The sequence below is a fragment of the Podarcis vaucheri genome (assembly GCF_965113315.1).
Source record: "Podarcis vaucheri genome assembly, chromosome: 8".
Taxonomy (NCBI): domain Eukaryota; kingdom Metazoa; phylum Chordata; class Lepidosauria; order Squamata; family Lacertidae; genus Podarcis; species Podarcis vaucheri.
Genome location: NC_138766.1, coordinates 86,233,207 through 86,253,810, shown reverse-complemented (window position 1 = coordinate 86,253,810; position 20,604 = coordinate 86,233,207). Strand labels below are relative to the sequence as shown.

Here is a 20,604-nt window from a genome sequence, read left to right as displayed (position 1 = left end):
ATCAGGAGGCATTGCTCATACATTTCCACCAGAGCTAGAAACCTTCCGCTGTGCTAGATAAAATCTCTTAATTGAGGGATGATGATGAGATAAAATGGGATCTTCTGAATGTAAACATGTGTTCTACCACTAACTTCTGGGTTCTTTCTCAGCTCTATATTAGAAAATCTGCTGGTGTATGTTAGATGATGTTTTAAGAACCAAATTGATCAAAACCGCATTGGTGGGATTATCTTGCAATTGGTAGGCATGTTCTGACTACCTTCAAACAAAGCTTTATCAGCTGACAAAAGGTTTTCAGGTATGATTCCATGGACTTAAATGGATCTCACTGTGTCTCTCCCTGCCACACCCTCTCCTTGTCGTTCAGCAGTCACAAATTCATCTCAATACCTGCCAAATCTATTGGCCAGATAACCAATAGGAATGGTCCCAAAAATGGCTCCAAGTGGAAATAAAGCAATGGTGATAGCCACAATATACATCTGAGAACCTGGATCTTCCATCTCTTCAAAGGTTGTTATGTTGAACAAGTCATGTAGGAGCTGAGGGAGAAGCACAATAAATGCTTGAGATTAGGACTGCTCATGTGGCATGAGATCATGTGGCAGCAGAATGCGAGAGCCTGGGACCAACTGAATGATGACCAAGGATCTGCAGGCAATTCTGGGATGCCCAGAGAAAGTGTGTGCATGTCTCTCCCACTCACATTCAGAACTGGGAGGCATGGGGCCAACTCCTCGGAGCTGAGGTCCCTTTCCCTCCTCCCGTAGACTATTTAAGGGGGTCAGAACCCCCCCCCCAAGTTAATAGGCATTGTAATTCAAACAGCATGTGTGCACTGCATCTTGTGATCAATTATGTGGGGTGGGACTTACCTGCCACACCGTATTGTATTCAAGTTGACACCCCTGCTAGGAAATATCACAAAAGTTTTGTCCACACTTTCTCAAGTGAAAATAGGCAAATATGTCCCTTTATAAAATATCTAGACTCAAAGAGAAAGGAGCACTCTCCTTTTTGCCTTCTATATTCTACTTTTATTTACTGAGCAGTAGCTTGTCATATACTGGCTTTTAAAACAGGATACATTGGGAAATTGACTATGACTATCCCCTCTCTTTTCTTTTTGGAAAACCTAAGAAGGAAGCTTGTATGAGTCTCTCTCTCTCTCTCTCTCTCTCTCTTTCTCTCTCTCTCTCTCTCTCTCTCTGTGTGTGTGTGTGTGTGTGTGAGAGAGAGAGAGAGAGAGAGAGAGAGAGAGAGAGATTTGCAGCAGTGTCCTACCTACTTTGGGATCTGGCTATACCTGTGCCAGCCTATGTTCCCTGTCAATGTTTCCCAGAAGAAATGTGATGCTCAACAGAGAAAAGGTCTCCCAGGTCAACAATAACCCCTGCTTTAAGAAACCACGTGCTACGCAGGGCTATCTTACCACAAAAGGGGTGTAGAGTAACCACATATTGTATCCATATTGTACACTAATTAAGCAGGCAGCCATTGAAATCCAAATAAACCTCATTGGGACATCCTGCAGGAAGAAGAAGAAGAAGAAGAAAAAGAAGAAGAAGAAGAAGAAGAAGAAGAAGAGGAGGAGGAAGAAACGTGATGAGAATGTACAGGGCAGAATACTTATATTAAGTAACCATTGATTAACTACAGTTATCACTAAAACATTTGTAGACTGAAAGATAGAGTGAAACATTAAGACATTATTTTATAATGGCAACATTTGTATACTTTGGCTACTCCAGCTGAACGTGATCATCATTGCCACACCATCTCCTGCTAGTCATGATGGTTATTGTCTTCTATTTTATTTTATTTATTTGTGTTTATTACATTTAGAGACCACCTTTATCTCTCAAGGATCTTCTAAATATAGTAAACTGAATCAAAGTTTGGTTATACTTGCAGTCTACCCATCGGATTACTCTAAGCATGAGGAAGGCTACAGCCCAACCTTGCAAGGTCCTCCATGGTGGAGAAACAGATGAAGCTCACATCTCCCTCCACCCCCATACCCCAGAATGACTCTCTGGAAGCCTTGCCCTGCTGCTGCACAGCTTTCCGTTCCATTCACTGTGGCCAGGTGGAAGCAAAATTGGTGGGATCCTTGCTGAGTGTAGGTGAGAAGGGGGATGAGATGGTTCAGCATGCACTGAATCCCACACTGGCCCTACCGCTGTTGCTTCATGGCCTCTAGCCTCATCTATGCCCAAATGCCAAGTTATCCCCAGGGTGGGCAGTGCCAGATTTATGTATAAGCTAAACAAGCTATAGCTTAGGGCCCCACTCTTTTGCCCCCCCCCCAAAAAAAATGTAAAGGGAAAAACAACTGGATGTACATTTCCAAAATATAGGGGGGGGGCAAATAAAACAAAACCTACATCCAGCAACAGTGTTTTGTGTTGTGTAAGCTCCTATGATGTAAGCAATGAGCCCTGCCTGCTAGCCTGCTCCCTAAAATATCACCAGTTTGCTCATGTCTATATATAGGGTGCCTACATTCTGCAGGGACTGGTCGCATGGCAACAGGTAGTATGCAGCTGCAGACTGCAGTGCAGCACAGTTGAATGTAGATCAAGCTGTTGTACCTGTTATCTAATATTAAAGAGTGCTTGTAGACTGATGATCAGGCAGCATAGACTAAGGGTATGAGTCTTATGCCTACTGACTGATTTCATGTCATACATTATTTATTTATTTTGATCCCATTATAAAATTACTTTAGAAAAATATTCATATTTATTATTTAGTAGGCCTATATTATTATTTACTAGTACAGTTCCCTAGGTAAAACCTCAGCGCCTAGGACTTGCCGATCGTATGGTCGGCGGTTCGAATCCCTGCGGCGGGGTGAGCTCCCATCTTTCGGTCCCAGCTCCTACCCACCTAGCAGTTTGAAAGCACCCTTAAGTGCAAGTAGATAAATAGGTACCGCTTTATAGCGGGAAGGTAAAGGGTGTTTCCGTGTGCTGCGCTGGTGCTGGCTCGCCAGAGCAGCTTTGTCACGCTGGCCACGTGACCCGGAAGTGTCTTCGGACAGCGCTGGCCTCCGGCCTCTTAAGCGAGATGGGTGCGCAACCCCAGAGTTGGTCACGACTGGCCCGTACGGGCAGGGGTACCTTTACCTTTACCTAGTACAGTTCCCTATTACCCTCACTTACTACTATAATACTATATATAAATATTATAATTATATTTCTGCTTAATTGTATTTCAGTTCAACAATTACTTGGGTAAAATACATATTTTGTTATGTGCAAATGGCTTTAGATACCTATTAGGTCCATAAATTACCATATAGCATATATTCAACACAAAAAAACAGTTGCAGTTTGTTGTTGACAAAGGACAGCTGGACATATAAAGGGCCCCATTACCCTCAGTAGCTTAGGGCCTCACTGAATCTAAATCCGGCCCTGAGGGTGGGGTAACGCAGAGCAGGCTTTTCCTTCCCCCAGCCTTCTGATCCAGCCAGCATTGATGGAGGAACTAGGCAGCTTCATCTTGCCCTACTGCTATTCTGCTTGGTTTTGGATTGCTCCAGACGTCTGAACGCCACCCAAAGTACTGTATGCTATAGCGTACAATTGGTTTACATCCCTGTCTGAACCTTGGGAAACAATTACATAACAACATGGGTTTTCAGTTTTTATAAACTCAGTGGATTCCACAGATTCTTCAAGCTCACCTCACGACTGGTTGGTGCAATGGGTGCAATGGGTGCACTGAGTTCACTGGGTTCTTTGGATTCATTGGGTTCACTGGGTTCATTGGGTGCTTTGGGTGTTTTGTGTGCTTTGTGTGCTCTGGGTGTTTTGGGCTTTCTTGACGCTTTGGATGCCTCCTGTTTTTTCTTCATGGTTTCTTTTTTAGAGTCGGGGGAAATGGCTGACCTGTCAGAGAATAAGAGAGTGCTGTTGACAGAACATAAGTAACTATTTCAACTTACTTAAGAAGTACAGCATTGCAATTCCAGCAGCAGCCTGAGAGATATCTGCACAAAGGTTACAATCAAGGCATGGAAGTGTAAGACTGGCTCTGTTTTTGTTTGTGTCTTGCAAAATTTCCCTGCTCTAAAGTTTTTCCATTTATGCATTAAGGCTAGCAGTCACTGATAGACCTGGTCTCCTCCATGAGCTTCCTAATCCCCAGACCCCCCTCTCTCAATGGTATAGTGGAAGGGAAGTGGAGAAGCCTACATTTTTGGACATGCCTAGGAGGGTGGTTATGGGGGTCTCCCACACTGATTTGCCACTACCGCAGTGGCCACCACCACATCTTTTGTTAGTTGAAATATTGTGGGAATGAATTGCTTTGGTCCTTGATTATTTGAACATTTCAACAAAGCCCGAAGCTGTAGAAAGTTCATGTTCTGCTATTGGCAGTGTTCTTGATTACGTCCGTAGATTGTTTAATTAGCCAAAGACCTGGGTGAAGAAAGGCCTTTATGCATTCTCCCCTCTACATAATTTTCTTCATATCTTGGATATGTATTCTCAAATACATATCCAAATACAAATGGGATGGCACCCTCCTTAACAGCTGGAATCTATTTTGGGACCTAAGAAGTTGGAGGGTATGCCATCCTAGAAATCTTAAATATCCTAGAAAACCCCAAATTAACAAATGGCAAATCCAAAATACCAAGCAGAAATGAAAAGGGGGGGCATAGAAACCATGCTTAATTCATGGCAGACACATTCTTCTGCCTACTGGGGGTGGAGGGAGGGGAATACCAATAAATGCTCCAGAATGCAAAGTGTTCAGAAAGTGGGAAGGGTAGGTTTAAATAGCTTCCACCCAAAACCTCTCCCCCATGTATAATGAAGCTACATTGTCAGGATGCTGTCCGCAGCTCAAGGCTGGTGGCCCAGCAAAGCATAAAGACAAGGAAAAGTTTCTTACCATCCTTTTTTATTTCAATCTTTACAGAGAGAGGCTGTAAAAACCAGCATCTTGGTTAATGGCGTTGAACCCCTCTATCCCACTTCCTCATTCGTCACTTCTACAGCTGCTGCTACATGATCTCTGTCTTTGAGCTCTTTGCTCTCCTATTTTTAAGGCTCGCCAGATTCTGGGAGATGGAGGGTCTGGAATGCTTTCTAATGACAATGTGCCAGTTGGGTGTTGTTCCAGCTCTCCTATGATTTCACAGCTTTCCCCCTCATCTGCCTCTGAGCTGCGACCTCCCTCAAACCCCTGTTGTAAATCTATACTGTCTTCCTGTTCCTCCTACCTGAAACGGTCAGGACGAGGAGGCGGTCTCCACCATTCCTCCTCTGCCCAGTCGCTGACATACACACAGTCTGGTCATATCCTACATCCAGACCTCTTGGGACAGGCTTCAAAATATAAAGACCCACAGAAATGGGTAGAGTGAAATCTGTCTGGTGGTAGTCACCCCAACCTCTGCAGGGGAGTTTTGATAGAAATATTTGAGAGCGAGCAGGGAAAAAACACTCAAACTTACTGTTGTTTTCTATTACCAGCGAGTTGAAGAATAATTGAGCCACACCCTAAATTCTTTTGAAATAAGCCAAATGGAACTCTTAGCAGTGCTGCGGGAGCCAATTGGGGGAGGATGTTGGAAGGTTCTAGAAGAAACTGTTGACAGTTGAGAACCAAGATGATGCATAATCACTGTGTACAAAGGAGTCTGGTTTAGAATTGTACTCTCACTATCATTTAATGTGGATTAATTACTGGTGTGACAAAGCAGGAATAGCATAGTGGCAAAATGAGTGAGTGATGGATAAGGAAGGCACCCATTCAGATCTCATCAAGCTATACCTGAATAATACTAGGTGGCCTTAATGTTCACTCAGCCTCCCCACCCTGACCTCTGCCTTAACTCCTTCATGGGGATAATAATGACTGGTCTTCCAGTGTCATCGTTAGACTCGCAGTATAATCTCAGGAACACACCTGGAAGTGCTGTATTCAAATACTATATCTCATGGACCATTGAACATTTCACATTTAAAACTATGGAGCTCTTTTGAGAATAGTTCAGTTCTTATGCTGGGATGGATTTCTTTGAACTACTAATTGAAAATCTGTATTGATAGGATTGCCTATTGCAAGGCATTATTCCTGCATTTTGATTGAGAAGAAGGGGATCTGGGCAGAGAAGTATCAGTATTTGCTTATTCAATAAATGGAAGCCATATTGGCACAAATACACCTGACTTTTCTAAGTCATCTTTTGTGTTTTGTTCTCTATGCTTGTGCCCATGTTACTCCACTAAATAAAAGTTATTTGTCAAGCTCTTTCGATCCATCATTGGATCCCTCAATCCACCCTTTTTTTATTCATCCCCTTTTGTATCATCCCAGTATTTAGAAATGCCCACCTTAATTCTTCTTATAATATTTTGATCAAGTCCTTATGCTTCAAATTCTCATTAACAACAGAGAACAATGATAACAACACCAGTTCCTGTATGCATATTATGTCCTGAGCTGTGATTTCCCCCTCATTTTGTATTCCTTTCAGTATTTCGAGGGCAATATATGGTTTAGCTAGGGGGACGCAGGTTTAGCTAGGTTTAACTAGGGGGACGCGGGTGGCGCTGTGGGTTAAACCACAGAGCCTAGGACTTGTAGATCAGAAGGCCGGCGGTTCGAATCCTTGCGGCGGGGTGAGCTCCCGTTGCTCAGTCCCTGTTCCTGCCAACCTAGCAGTTCTAAAGCACATCAAAGTGCAAGTAGATAAATAGGTACCGCTCTGGCGGGAAGGTAAATGGCATTTCTGTGCACTGCTCTAGTTCGCCAGAAGCAGCTTAGTCATGCTGGCCACATGACCCAGAAGCTGTACGCCGGCTCCCTCAGCCAATAAAGCGAGATGAGCACCACAACCCCAGAGTCGGTCACGACTGGACCTAATGTTCGGGGTCCGTTTACCTTTACCTACATGGTTTAGCTAGAGTCCATCAATGGTTTTAAAATGTTCTCAACATTTCAGCAGTTGTAGTATGTGCGATTGGCTGCATGTGCGTGGCACAATGTTTCAGTGTTCATGTGTATCTCTGTACAGCCATGCTCATGGGGGACTTCCATGTCTGACTTCTAGATACGCTTGGGAAGCAGTTAAACCTGAAAGAATGATGACACCAACACACATTTAAGAAATCATTTCTGACAGGGAGAATGATTTACCAGGGATAAGTAACAAAATGATAGATCTGGTAGATTGGGAGAGCTGGGGATTTATGGGGCCAGCAACTAGACATTTATAAATTCAAAGGGGAAAGAACTTCCTGCTCATTCTATGTTCTGAACTTTCAGTTATTCATTGCACCAATAATCTCCTCAAGTAGTCAGCACTGATAAGCTTTGGGACTTAGGTAGCATGGAACAGATCCATACCCTCCGTGTCCCAATTTTACAGGGACAGTCCCAGAATTACAGAAGTCATCCCAGTTTTTCGTTTGATCCTGGAATGTCCTAGTTTTCTTCTTTCTTTCCCTCCATGTCTCGTAGAACAATTAAAAGTGGTGTGTGTGTGTGTGTGTGTGTAGGTGTGAAAACGGAGTCCTGTTTATACTGAAACTAAAATACCTGCACTAAATGAAGGAAATGGTGAAGCTGGTATATGAAACCCTCCCTAAAATTTTGAAGGAAAAGGTCACCAGTCCACTTAAAATTCTTTAATTACAATGCTTCAACAGCCAGCAATTTCTTAGTAATTGTTGGTGGGTGTTAAGAGAGGAAAAGAAGGTGTTGCAGTGCAAATCTGCTGTCTCACTAGTACCATTAACTACTCATGAGTCAGGTTGAAGAGAGAATCCAGAAAGTTTATTTACTGCAGTAAAGTGTTTCAGTGGGAGCACTCCACAAAGGCTGGAACCCCCACTCAGAGGTCAGGGATGGGGGTTATTTATAAGCTTTTGCCACAAAACATCACAATTTTCTCCAATCATATGCTTCCTCATTAGGTAAAGGTAAAGGGACCCATGACCATTAGGTCCAGTCATGGCCAACTCTGGGGTTGCAGCGCTCATCTCGCTTTACTGGCCGAGGGAGCCGGTGTACAGCTTCTGGGTCATGTGGCCAGCATGACTAAGCCGCTTCTGGCGAACCAGAGCAGCACATGGAAATGCCATTTACCTTCCTGCCGGAGTGGTACCTATTTATCTACTTGCACTTTGACGTGCTTTCGAACTGCTAGGTGGCAGGAGCAGGGACCGAGCAATGGGAGCTCGCTCCATTGCGAGGATTCGAACTGCCAACCTTCTGATCGGCAAGTCCTAGGTTCTGTGGTTTAACCCACAGCGCCACCCGATTACCTCATTCAAAAAAAAGCATACAAGCTGTTGTTATCCAGAACTTATTTAGTTACATTTCATTTTAGTGTGCCTGTGCTTCTAACATAAGCATATTTGTAGCTCAGCATCTACTGTGCACAAGCATAACTTAGATACATTTTTTTTTTATTGAGAAAAATACACAATCAGCATTATGTTACAAATATTATAAGTACCAACATATAAAGAACAAAAGAAAAAAAATTCCATCTAAAAGAGATCCATCAAAATAAAAAGAAGTTCCGTCGAAAAGACTAAAAATGAAAAAAGAAGAAAAAAGAAAGGGTAAAAAAAAAAGAAAAAAGAAAAAAGAAAGAAAAGAAGAAAAAGAAAAAAAAAATAAGCAAAAAGAGTAAAACGGTAAGACCAAAGCCGCAGATACAATTAACAGAGCTTCCGTCCGACTCGGTCTTGGAATTACCAATTCTTATATTATTTCTGCAGTATTAATAAAGCAAGTATACATCGATGATTTCAGCTATCGTCTACTGATAAGTTATTTATTCCCTGGGTATTTTCAAAATAAATTAAAAAAAATTTCCATTCGTCTTTAAGTTTACTTGAGTTATATTGTCTTATTTTTTGTGTTAATCTCGCTAGTTCAATATATTGGTATAGCCTCAATTGCCACTCTCCTATAGCGGGTAAGTCAGAGGTTTTCCATTTTTGTGCTATTTGGATCCTCGCTGCCACCATGGCATATTGAAAAAAAGTTTGGTCTATTTTCTTTATTTCTTTACCCATCAATCCTAAAAGAAACAGCTCGGGGGTTTTTGGAATGTTATATTTCAGAATTTTTTTTCATTTCATCATGAATATGCGTCCAAAATTCTTTTATTACATCACAGGTCCACCAAATGTGGAAGAAGGTCCCGACCTTATCTCTGCATCTCCAGCAGGTGTTGTCAACAGATTTATACATTTTTCCTAACTTTGCCGGGGTCAAGTACCAGCGATAAACCATTTTCTCAAGATTTTCCCGCAGAGCCACACAAGCTGTAAATTTCACACCTTTCGTCCAGAGTATTTGCCATTTGTTATAATCTATGTTATGACCAATATCTTTCTCCCATTTTACCATAGCCCCTTTCACCTGATCTTCCTTAGTGTCCCATTCCAATAATTGTTTATACATTTTTGAGAGGAGTTTTGTAGCAAAAGCTATTGTGCATCTATTGTGCTTTGTATTGTGTATGCTGTGAACCTGCGTGTATTGTGATTCTCTTTTATGGGGGGGCTGCTTGCAAAGTGAGAAGCTTTCTCAGCAGTTTCTTAGCAGTTTCTTAAAGCAATAGGCTCCTATAAGTTCCTTTTAATTGCACTATCACATTTTTGGGGGCCACAAAGGGAACCCATGCCATGCCTTACGTTTTGAAAGATGTCCTCCAATTTCTCCAGAGTGTTATTTTTTCTTCCATTCTCATGGCACTTAAGCATTTATCCAGAATTTTTGTGGGTGTTTGGTTTTCTTTTCTTTCTTTTTTAGCATACCTTATTGTTGCTGTTCAACCCAAGCTTTCTGATGTGAGAAGGCAACGTGGCAGTTAGCTCATGATGTCTTCCCCTGGGAGTTAATTCAAGCATGGGCAAACTGGGAAGGCTACATGGTGCAAACCACAGGTGAGATATTTTGTAGAATGAAAGAGCACTTGCAAATGCATTTAGCCATTTCAAAGGTAAGGAAACTGTAGGAACATCTCTACGAGAATTTCACCCAAATGTTCCCTTCCTGTTGACAATATCTGATGGTGGATACGTGTGCCTATATTGTGCTACGTGAAAGATAAATGAATGTTTCTGCATCGGTAGATGATAAAGCAGAACACAGAATTGTGTAAAGTAAACCAATAGCAGAATAACAGGAAATGTCAGGTGAAAGTGTGAAAGAATAGTGGGGAGTGAAAGGCGGGATATCAAATCCAAACTCTTCTTCTTCTTAGTGTGAGGAGAGAAAATGATCCATTTTCCTCCAAAAACGCCCAAAGAATCTGGGGAACTGTGGTTTCTTAAGGGTGCTGGAAATTAGACCTGTGGGGTGAACCACAGCTCCACAGCTTTTTTTGGGGGGGGGTGTGACTCTGAATGTTCTTCCCTCCAGTCCAGATAATGATGGACTCAGCCTACCACTTAGAGAAGGCAGGGACATGTAAGTTGAATCACAACAGTAATGGGGGGTCCTATAGGCCTGGGGAAGAGCTACGTTAATACAGAACAGCCCAAAATAAACCAGTAATACCAAAGGAGGAGAGGAAAGAGCTGGGAAACTTTTTTTTCTTTCGTCATTTTATCTACAACCATTGGAATCATAACACCAGAAGCCAGAAGATCTGAACAGAACCATCCTATTAGTGCCTACAAAACAACAACAGCAATTGACTTTTTTTCTAATTCAGCAGGAAACAGAATTCTAGTTCTATCGCCCCAGCAACTGTTCCAAGTTAAATTATTGTTAGAATACAACCATAGAGCAGTCTCCTTTGTCAGGAGAAAGCTTGGGTCATCTCAGCTCCCAACTGTCAAACAGCTTATTGGAACCTTCTGACATCCATCCCCCTGATTGGCTCTCGCAACACCAATAGAGTTCTGAGTGCTTAAAAAAAAAAAAAATAGGAATTGACTCTGTTCCTCCCTCCTCACCAGTCTGGGACCACTATGGTAAGAAGTATTTGTTTTGTCTGTGTCTTCTCCACATATTGGGCAGCAGGGCTGGCAACATTTGTGCACCTAATTCCACTAAACCAACCATTGGTATGGTGGCCTTGCGGGCCTGCAGAACCCTGCCTGGTGTGATCCAGCATGGAGTGTCTACATGTGGGTGTCTCATGGCCATTGAGGAGCCAGTTGGTCCTCCATGCTAGCTAGGAGGTCAGAGTCTAGGTGTGCCTGCTGAATTGGCCTATTGCAGGCAGGCCTGGGGGGTGGACTCTTCCTGGGGCCAACTGAGGCCAGCAGGTTTCACTTGGGTTCACTTGTCCAGTATTTAAAATGGCCTACCCTTGCTCCTGCACACAGTTTCCTTGTCGGATCTCTCACTCACTCGCTCACACACACACTTTATGTTGTTGTCGTTATTGTGGTGCATTTGACCTTGTTGTGGACATTGTTGACCGCCATATTTAGAGCTGGGCAGGAATCTCCCCTTGGACCAATTAGCCTTGTCTAGTGGGTTTTACCTACCTCATAGCAATCATCAAAACTTTAATGGTTTAAGCATTGGGTAAGCCTTAGTCATGGTTGATGGGAGGCTGTATCTTCTGCCTGTCCCTGCAAAGGGTAAGGGGTATCCTGATAAATGGAACCAGGAAGAACTGCTTCTATACAGACACCCAGGTGAGGCAATCCTCAACATGGTGATCCAACGGGGATGTTCCTACTTGATATAAGTCATAGGACATCACCACTTTAGGGTTGACTCCAATAATCAACACATCCAGCAGGTAGGCTGGATGAAAATGGTTATATCCAATTCCCATGCCAAACCTCTTATGTCAATAATCAATAAAGCTGTGGCCTTATTTGACCCAAGGAAGTAGTTGTCTTGCTTTCTGCACATAGCAGGCAGTGTGGGTTGGTGATGCTTGTGCGTACACATTTGTGGATTCTTGCTTGTTTGTCCTTGAATCCTTCCATGGTGAATACTCTGCATTGGGTGGGGAGACTGCCCATAGAGAGATTCCATCTGTATCTTGTTGTTTATACAATCAATGACATGGGCAGCTCTTGTACTTTCTCCAGCTTCTGTCTGAGATCATGCCAATACAGTCGTACCTTGGTTTTCAAAGGAATGTTTTGGAAGTTGAACGGACTTCTGTTCAACTTCCAAGGTACAACTGTATATGTTGAAGGAGCCAAATGTTCAAGGACTAAAGAAGTTCTCTCCCATGGTCAATACAAGTGATTTGATGATGACCAGTATAGTGGTAAATTTTGAAGCGCAGATGCTCATCATGGCAGATCCATACTCATGTCCCCAAGGAGACTCCAAAAATGCAGCTAGCAGTACTCAATTTATTAAGAGCTGCGTGATAGCACTCCAATGGATATTCAGCTTCTACAACTCACTGAGCTCATTCAAAATACATTCAACCACAAAAAGTGCAAATTGTAGTTTTTCATTATAAATGTAAACAAGCTTGCAAAGAAGTGTTAAAATGTAGAGTGCTATCTGATGACTAAACTTATCAAAGTACTCTGCATCCACTTGATTATTTTCTTTTTCTTTTTCTTTTTTTAGATAACTTTTTATTCAAAATTAAAACAAAACATATTATCCAGACATATCATCCTTATTTCCGCTCCATTTTTCCTCCCTCCCCCTCCCTCCCCCACAGAACCCACCCACCCCCAACTTTCCTTAGTTCCAGTCTTTGATTTCTCTAAAAATGATGTTTTCTGCATGTTACACTGTTGTATAGATCCTCAAACTATTTAGCTGATTATTATCAATAAAAAGTTTGTGAATGTTTATTCAAAGCCAGCCAAGGAGTCCAGTTCGCTTTGTTGTGTCTTCAAATACTTTGTAAAGCGTTCCCATTCATCTTTAAAGTCACAGTTATCCTTGTCCTGTAGCTTGTATGTCAGTTTTGCCAGTTCTGCATAATCCATCAATTTTTCTTGCCATGATTCTTTAGTTGGGGTTTCTTCAGTCTTCCATCCTTGTGCTATTAAAACTTTTGCGGCTGTTGTCGCATACATGAAGATGTTGTCAGCTTTTTTGGCAGATCTTTCCCTACAATCCCTAATAAAAATGCTTCAGGTTTTTTAACAAAAGTTAAATGGAACATTTTCTTCAATTCGTTGTATATCATTTCCCAAAAAAAAATTAATTACCTTACAACCCCACCACATATGATAAAATGTCCCCTCCTTTTCCTTACACTTCCAACATATATTTGAACTAATTTTGTCCATTTTTCCTAACTGCACTGGTGTTGTGTACCGTCTGTACACCATCTTCATGTAATTCTCCTTCAATAGGGAACAATCTGTAAATTTTAAGTCAGTTTTCCATAATTTTCCCCATTATTATTTTCTATATACCGATTTTCTCTAAGATCACAAACTTCACCTCATTCACTTGACAAAGCAAGGAGGTTTCATCAGTTATCCTGGTGCATTTGCCAGATGACACAAACACTTCTGCTCTGAAGAAGTCCCAGAGCTGCAATCCCCTGTCCTCCTCCTCCATTACACCACAGGTGATGATGACCCTTAGGTTAGGTTAGCTTGTTGTTGTTTTGTTGCTTTTAATGATTTGGGCTCAAAGGAAGAACTTCAAGTTATCACTCTGGAGCTAGGTGCTGAGAAATAGGGTAAGTCCAATAGGGTAACTTTCTTATTCCCCAGCAGGTGAGTGTGTTTTCTGACTCTTACACAAGAAAGCATGAACCAAGGAGATGAGAAAGCCGGTGCAGAAATGGAGAGAGAGGTGAACTCAGAGAGTTTTGTCCAATCCACTTTTCAAGAAGCCAGGAATAGCAAGAAGAATGTAGGCAAGGCAGCAACCAAAAAACGGGTGAGTGAGAGTGGAGTGCTTCGTCCAATCCACTCCCTAAAAACCATGAATAAAAAGGATACAACTGATCCATCAGTCACTAAAGGAGCAATCCTATGCACAATGAGCAAGTTGATTTAAGTTAAGCGAGCATAAATTTACATCAGAACTAGACTCCATTAATCACTGGGGCTAGTGCTGCTCTGCTTAAGCCTGGCAGAGGTAAAACAAAACTTTAAAATAGTGTTCTATGCTGTGTTCCCAGATCACATGACCAAGCTTAACATGCTTAAGATCAAACCCAAATCCATTCTGATTCCACCTCCCCCACCCCCACCCCAACCCCCAGAATACCATTTTTGAGGACTTACTCCAGCATCAGTTCAGCCAGCTACAGTTCAACACACCTGCCTCATGCAGTCATATGCCTATGACAGTTATACACTGACAGGGGGTTGGACAAGATTATCTTCAAGATCCCTTCCAATTCTATCCTTCTATGTAGGTGCTTTTGATTACTAGTTGAGCATTTTTAATGTAGAATGGTAGCTTCAGCCGCATGGACTCCATATATCTATTCCAAAGAATAGGCACCTCTGGGCATTAGGTCGACTCCTCTGTCATAGAAAGTCATAGATCTTCAAGATAGGGGTGTAGCTTGAATTAATCACAATAAAGGATACCATCGGATATCTGTATTGCATAGGTAACATATCTATTAAGTGTGTGGTGCCTAGCAATAAAGGACTACTGATAACTGAAAATAAGCAGGACTCAGTTTAGCATTGTGGTGAAATAGAACTAGTCCATTAAAAGGAAAGGAAAAGGTTTGGTATATAATATTGCCTTCTCCCACTCCCATAGGTACCCACCTGCTCCTTGCTATGCTAACTGGCCCTTCAGAGGCAAGTGATGAGAGAAAGGGCTTTTTAAAAGGTGGAACCCCCTTCATGAAATGTTCTCCCTAGAGAAAGTCTCCAGGCGGTGTCTACATTATGGCTGCTTGTGTTGTTTATATTTAATATTTTTCTTTGTTTCTAATTTTGTTGTAGTTTGAATTTTAATGAGGTTGGAAACCACCTAGAGAACTCAGCTAACACTTGGTACAAAAAGAATGCATTTATGAAGCCATGTCCAGGTGTCAGACCTATATATTTATTCTGTCTTTCCATTTAGGATCTTATTAGTGGTAAGTGTACTTAATGAACAATGTGCAGTCTCATCCCAGTACTTGCTGCTCCTTCCTGTAGGAGATGTCCATGGTGCTGATTCTGGTAACGGTTGCTTCCTGTCTCATACCTATGCAGCATGGCTACAATCTGTGGGTACTCTACAACACTGTTGAGGTAAGATGGCGCTACAGCAAAGATGGCTTCAAAAAGCAAAGGCTTTTGGCCCTTCAAAAAGCAAGGGTCTCAGTCCAATATACTAGAAGGAGCATCTCCACCCCCATCGTTCAGCCCAGACACTGAGGTCCAGTTCCAAGGTCCTTCTGGTCGGTCCCTCATTGCAAGAAGTGAAGCTGCAGGGAACCAGGCAAAGGGACTTCTCAGCAGTGGCACCTTCCCTGTGGAACAGCCTCCAGTCAGATGTCAAGGAAATAAAGAACTACACAACTTTTAAAATACATCTAAAGTCACCCTGTATCGGGAAGTTTTTAATGTTTGACTTTTTATTATGTTTTTATATGTGCTGGACGTTGCTCAGAGTTGCTGGGGAAACCAGATAGGCAGGGTATAAATAATAAAACTATTACTGTTATTATTGTTGGAGATAGGCCATGTAGCTCATTGTATGCACTGACTGGCCATGGCCCTCCTGGATTTCAGCTAAGTCCCAAGCTCTCCAGGTTTTTTGCCATGTGATCTGTGGTGAGGTTCTAATCATTATGTGCTTATGTCCTAGCTCCTGCCTAGCTTCTATAACATAACAGGACCTGAAGAAGCAGATTTTCAGATTACCCTTCTGTCTATCACCGTGACTATGTTTCCACTCGGAGCCTCCTTTGCAACCATTCCTGCTGGTTGGTTGTTAGATAGATTTGGCAGGTATAGAGATAAACTTGAGACTTGTGATCTACATGTCCTAGTATGGCAGGGTGTGGTGATGGGAGAATGTTGTTGACTACAGCCCCTCTAAACCCCTTTATAACATCTTATGAAGCTACAATAACATTATCATTCCTCTTGTTCATTCAAGCAATAGGGTGGGATTTCAGAGGTAGAAAAATGCACACGTATTTGTCAGATGACATTTAACAATTGTTAGACATTTCATGGAGGGATATGTAGCAGTCAGAAACACAATAGGATCTAGTTAGGGCCCTGGAGACCTAATGGTAGCTAATGAAGCTTTGTTTTTAGGAGGTGGGTACATTCCTTCTGAATTCAAGATCATCCTTTCAATGTGGTTTCATTCAATTATGTACCTAGGGCAGGCACCTAAAGATTTTTCCAGGTCAGTAGTAGAGCACATGCCTCCATTAAGAAGATCCCAGACTCTCCCACCAGTTTCCCCAACTAACAAAACTTGCCTAGCATAGTGACAAATATTAGTTTTCTAGCCCTTGTGGAAATTCAGTGTGTCCTGCAATCTTTGAGATATCTGATTTGGTAGTAGGAGTTTTGGTGCCTCATGTAGTTCTTTCTCCCTTCTGCAAACTATGACAACCAAAAGCAATTGTCCCCAAAAAAACCAAAACCAAAACAACAACAACAACCCTGAGGACTCCCTTGCAGTTCCATAGTACCTCCCCTCCTTTGCTCTTTAGATGGTACGATATATTCCCTACCTCACTGCTCCATTTCACTATCTTTTCAGGAAAGCTGCACTGTTCATAACTAACCTTTCAGCAATTATATTTGCTGTTGTGATGACATTCTCACTTCCAATACATAATCATGGATACATCATCTTTTCACGTCTCTGCTCTGGAATAAGCACAGGTGAGTCAGGATCTAGTGCCTTATATTTTAAAAAAAGTTAAGGACACCTGGTCAGAAGTCAGCCTGCAACACACAGCATTCCCAAATCTATTCTGGAGGATTGAAAAAAAAACTATAGGAAAATATTTTCCGGGGCATCTGTTGACATTTCTATTCCACCTTAAGGAGCAGACATGTGGAACTGTTGCGTGCCACATGTCTGTTTACATTCCAGCACAGTATGCTGGAAACTTCCGTTGTGTATAGCTTTTGCTTTTCTCGTTCTCTCTGAGATGACATGAGAGAGAGAGATGACATGTTTCTTTGTCCTGATTTATGATTAATAAATCTGTAGTTGTAGTATGCTTGCACAAGCCTCACACCTATTCTGTGTGTGCAGTTCTCTCTGCTGATAGCATGCCCTGGCTTTGAAGCCCGGGTCACTGATTTACATCGGAGCACGGGCCGATGGAAGGAGACATCTGAGCTGGGCCTTGCCTGTTGGCCTCTCGGCCCTCTGCATGTTGACAACAACATGGGGGGGGGGAGAATTGGACAATGTTCAGTTGTGCACATTGTGCTTATGGGATGATTTGCATAGTAATTTGTTGAATACAAGCCTTAATAAATAAATCATGTCACATGCATGTTGTGTATTACCATTTGAATTTCTATCTAACCAGGAATATGCTTCTGTGTTGTCCCTCTCTATCTTGGCGAGATCGCCCCTAGAAGCCTGAGGGGAGGCATTATCATGATGCACCAAGTGTTTTATTTGTTTGGTTTCCTCGTGGCTCAGATACTTTGTCTTCAAGAAGTCTTGGGGACGGGAAAAGGTAATTCAGTGACATTAATTCTTTGCCTTATAGTATAGCGGAGGGGAGTGCTGCCCATGATTTTGTGGAAACCAGTTCTGTAGATAACACTATCCATTTAAAAACCACAATGGTTTTTGGATGTGCTTGCTTTTAAAATAAGTAAGTGAGTAAGTAAGTAAGTTTCTGGTACTCACCATGATGTTGTTACAATAAGTGCCACACTTTTAACATGTGGGAGGAAAAGGTGCCGGAAATGCAACATTAATTTCCCCAAAATGAGGAAGGACTTTTTGGCCTGCCATCTTGATTCAAAATGACATCTGGCATCCACATGTTGACTAAGGTCCCCCAACTTTGAAACCCTCATGCTGAGTTTGCTGATTATGTCTTGAAAGGCATCCAAACCCACAGAGAACAGAATGACCAACCAACCAACAAGCCCCTTTCTCAAACATATGGTAGATAGCATCAGATGGAGCACTGCTGTTTCTTCACCTTATCTTCATACTATCTTCTTCCACAGGCTTCCCAACTCTGATAAAACTTTTTGGTGTTATGCCATTTCTTCAGTTGCCTCTACTGCCCTTCTTACCTGAAAGCCCTCGGTACCTACTCATTCAGAAGAGGGATGAAGAGAGCTCAAGGAAAGGTACGATATGTTGAATTGCACTGGGACCTCTAAGTGTGAGCACCCTACATAGCTGTGCAATGTCACCCACTATTGGCTTGTCACATAAGGTCTCGCCATTCTAGCATCCTTGTTATTCCTACGCGGTCAGTCATAAGAGCCCACTAACATCCATTTCAGAAGAACTACATAGAGAAGTATGAAAAACATGTTATGTAAATGTTCATTTGTTGTATACATAAATTTATTTATTGCATTTATATACTTAGTACCTTTCTGTCAGGGCACCCCAGGCAGTTTCCAGTGTTTAAACACCGAAGCAAATAAATGGTATAAAATGTAGAATTGGGCCAGGGTGGTGGAAAGAAGGATAGTCTCTCTGGAGCCAGCCATGTAGTAGTAGTAGTAGTAGTAGTAGTAGTAGTAGTAGTAGTATTTATACCCCACCCATTTGGCTGGGTTGGCCAAGCTACTCTGGGAAACTTCTAACACAAATAAAAACACAATAAAACATCAAACATTAATAGTAACAATCTGATCCAATATTAAAAGTCATAATAACTTTAAAATAAACAACTTATATCAAACAAAGCAGCGTTCAACAATCCATCAGAATCTAATAGTTAATCAGTAAAATTAAACATCAACAAATAATAATTAAACCGTTTAGGCCACAATGAAGAATTATTAATCGATAAATCAATAAAGAGCAAATCACAATGCATAAAATACCGCAGAACATACAAAACCATGTAAAAGGATCATATTGAGATCCTTTGCCTGCCCCCATTGCACTTTTCTTCCTTCTTCCTTCTCACAGTGATATGTTTGGCCATCATATATTTAGGGCAGTACAACTGGTTCTGCTGCACTGGGTGCCAAGCCAGTGGGGGAACTTCACTTTCTACATCTGTCCATTGGGAGTCCATTGATCCCTACTTTCTGCTACTGTTTCTTAACCAGTTTCTGGTCCAGAAGAGGACCTCTCCTCTCTATCTCACAGCTGTGATGCTTAGTCAGGATTCTTAGGTGTGGTGCTTTGCCGAAAACTCTTCAAAAGTTCACAATGCCGAATGATCTTCTCTGTAAGCTTGCTGACATTGTAAAACAACTCTAAAAGGTGAGACAGGACTTACCCTTGCAGAAACCGTGTTGCTTCTGCTTCAGCAAAACTTGTTCTTCTACATGCTTGATAATTTTACATTTAATGTTTCTTTCCAGTCTTCTATGAACATGTGTTAAGAGAACCATAATGATAAGCATTTGGAGTGATCAATCATGGATTTACTTATGTTGTTATGTTAATATAAATGAATGTAGCACTTTTCAAATCTGGCTCCTTTTCACATTCCAACAACATGGAGAGCAAGATAAAATTTCTGCAAGAAATGGGGCCTTTAGAGTGATGGCCCGAATGCTTTGGAATTTGTAGGACTTTATAAAGGCACTTTATACCCACATAGTCATCAAGGCAGTATTAGCCTGGGTTTTAAGTTTTGTATGAGGATTTCCACTACTCAGACATGAAGGAATCCTCAGCTGACAAAACTTTTTGGCCACAATGACAAATCCTCAAGGTAACTAGAGATTTCATCATTTTTGTTGACCTCGCAAGAGAGCAAGGACTCCAGAGCAGTCAAGCCTCCCTCATGTTGATCCACAAATCCCATGTTTCCAAGTACAGGAAATAATATATTTGATGATCAGAGTTTGTAGGGCAGCAGTTGAAGAAGGGGCAAAAAGGGTTTTCTTGTGTGTGTGTGTTTCTTGGTGGCTGATTAGCTGTTTTCCCTGTGTAAAGGTCAGAGGGGGCAGGGTTTCTGTTGAGGCAGGGGATTAGCTGTGGGGAGGAGCTTATCAGAGTTTGTAGGGCAGCAGCGCGCGCAGTTATACCCATCTTTTAAATTTAGGGGAGCTAGTCTCAAACGTTTGTTGGGGGAGACCTAGGGTTTTTTTTGTGGGGGAAGTTATTTGTCCTGTCTTCAAGCTTTTTATGATGGAGGACCTCTGTAGCCACCCCCAACAACACGATCTCATGATGGAAGGGGAGGGAACAGCTGCAGTCGCCTGCGATTCCTGCGCAATGTTTGCCATCTTGCCAAAGGTTGCAGGCAGCTTTACCTGCAGCAATTGCATGTTGATTGCCCTATTAAAAGACAAAGTCCAGCAACTGGAGGAACGTGTAGCTACGCTCCAAAGAATTAGAGAGCTGGAGCTCTTCTTGGAAGCAACAGAGCACACCGTCCCCACCAAGGAGGAGACAGGGGACTCCCCTGAGAAGGAGGCTTGTTCACCAACACAGGAGCCAGATATATGGAGAAACGTGACTCAAAGAAGTAGGAGGCCCAGGGTCCACTCTGATTGTCTAGAAATACACAATCGCTTTGAGGTCCTCTCCCCTAGCATGGAAGACGAAGAGCAGACT

General features: G+C 42.1%; 2 protein-coding genes across 5 annotated transcripts in view; one reads left to right on the top strand and one right to left on the bottom strand.

Moving 5' to 3' along the window:
* Window positions 1-10,830, bottom strand: part of LOC309539425 (solute carrier family 2, facilitated glucose transporter member 5-like) — a 52,635-nt gene extending 41,805 nt beyond the window's left edge. The window contains exons 1-5 of one of the 2 annotated variants that reach the window (XM_082235672.1): window positions 10,777-10,830; window positions 5,480-5,613; window positions 3,698-3,902; window positions 1,436-1,531; window positions 394-545 (exon numbers count right to left, since the gene is read on the bottom strand). In XM_082235672.1, the coding sequence (XP_082091798.1) occupies window positions 394-545; window positions 1,436-1,531; window positions 3,698-3,902; window positions 5,480-5,613; window positions 10,777-10,779 (590 nt within the window). In that variant the 5' untranslated portion in view covers window positions 10,780-10,830. Of the gene's footprint in view, window positions 1-393; window positions 546-1,435; window positions 1,532-3,697; window positions 3,903-5,479; window positions 5,614-10,776 lie in introns of those variants that run through there. The other variant, XM_082235675.1, reaches the window with a different exon arrangement.
* The window catches only part of LOC309539447 (solute carrier family 2, facilitated glucose transporter member 5-like), a 29,635-nt gene continuing 14,673 nt past the window's right edge, over window positions 5,643-20,604 (top strand). The window contains exons 1-8 of one of the 3 annotated variants that reach the window (XM_082235721.1): window positions 5,643-5,813; window positions 9,802-9,935; window positions 13,665-13,830; window positions 15,060-15,155; window positions 15,715-15,857; window positions 16,630-16,754; window positions 17,417-17,569; window positions 18,075-18,200. In XM_082235721.1, the coding sequence (XP_082091847.1) occupies window positions 13,699-13,830; window positions 15,060-15,155; window positions 15,715-15,857; window positions 16,630-16,754; window positions 17,417-17,569; window positions 18,075-18,200 (775 nt within the window). In that variant the 5' untranslated portion in view covers window positions 5,643-5,813; window positions 9,802-9,935; window positions 13,665-13,698. Of the gene's footprint in view, window positions 5,814-9,707; window positions 9,936-10,838; window positions 10,971-13,664; window positions 13,831-15,059; window positions 15,156-15,714; window positions 15,858-16,629; window positions 16,755-17,416; window positions 17,570-18,074; window positions 18,201-20,604 lie in introns of those variants that run through there. The other 2 variants (XM_082235722.1, XM_082235720.1) reach the window with 2 other exon arrangements.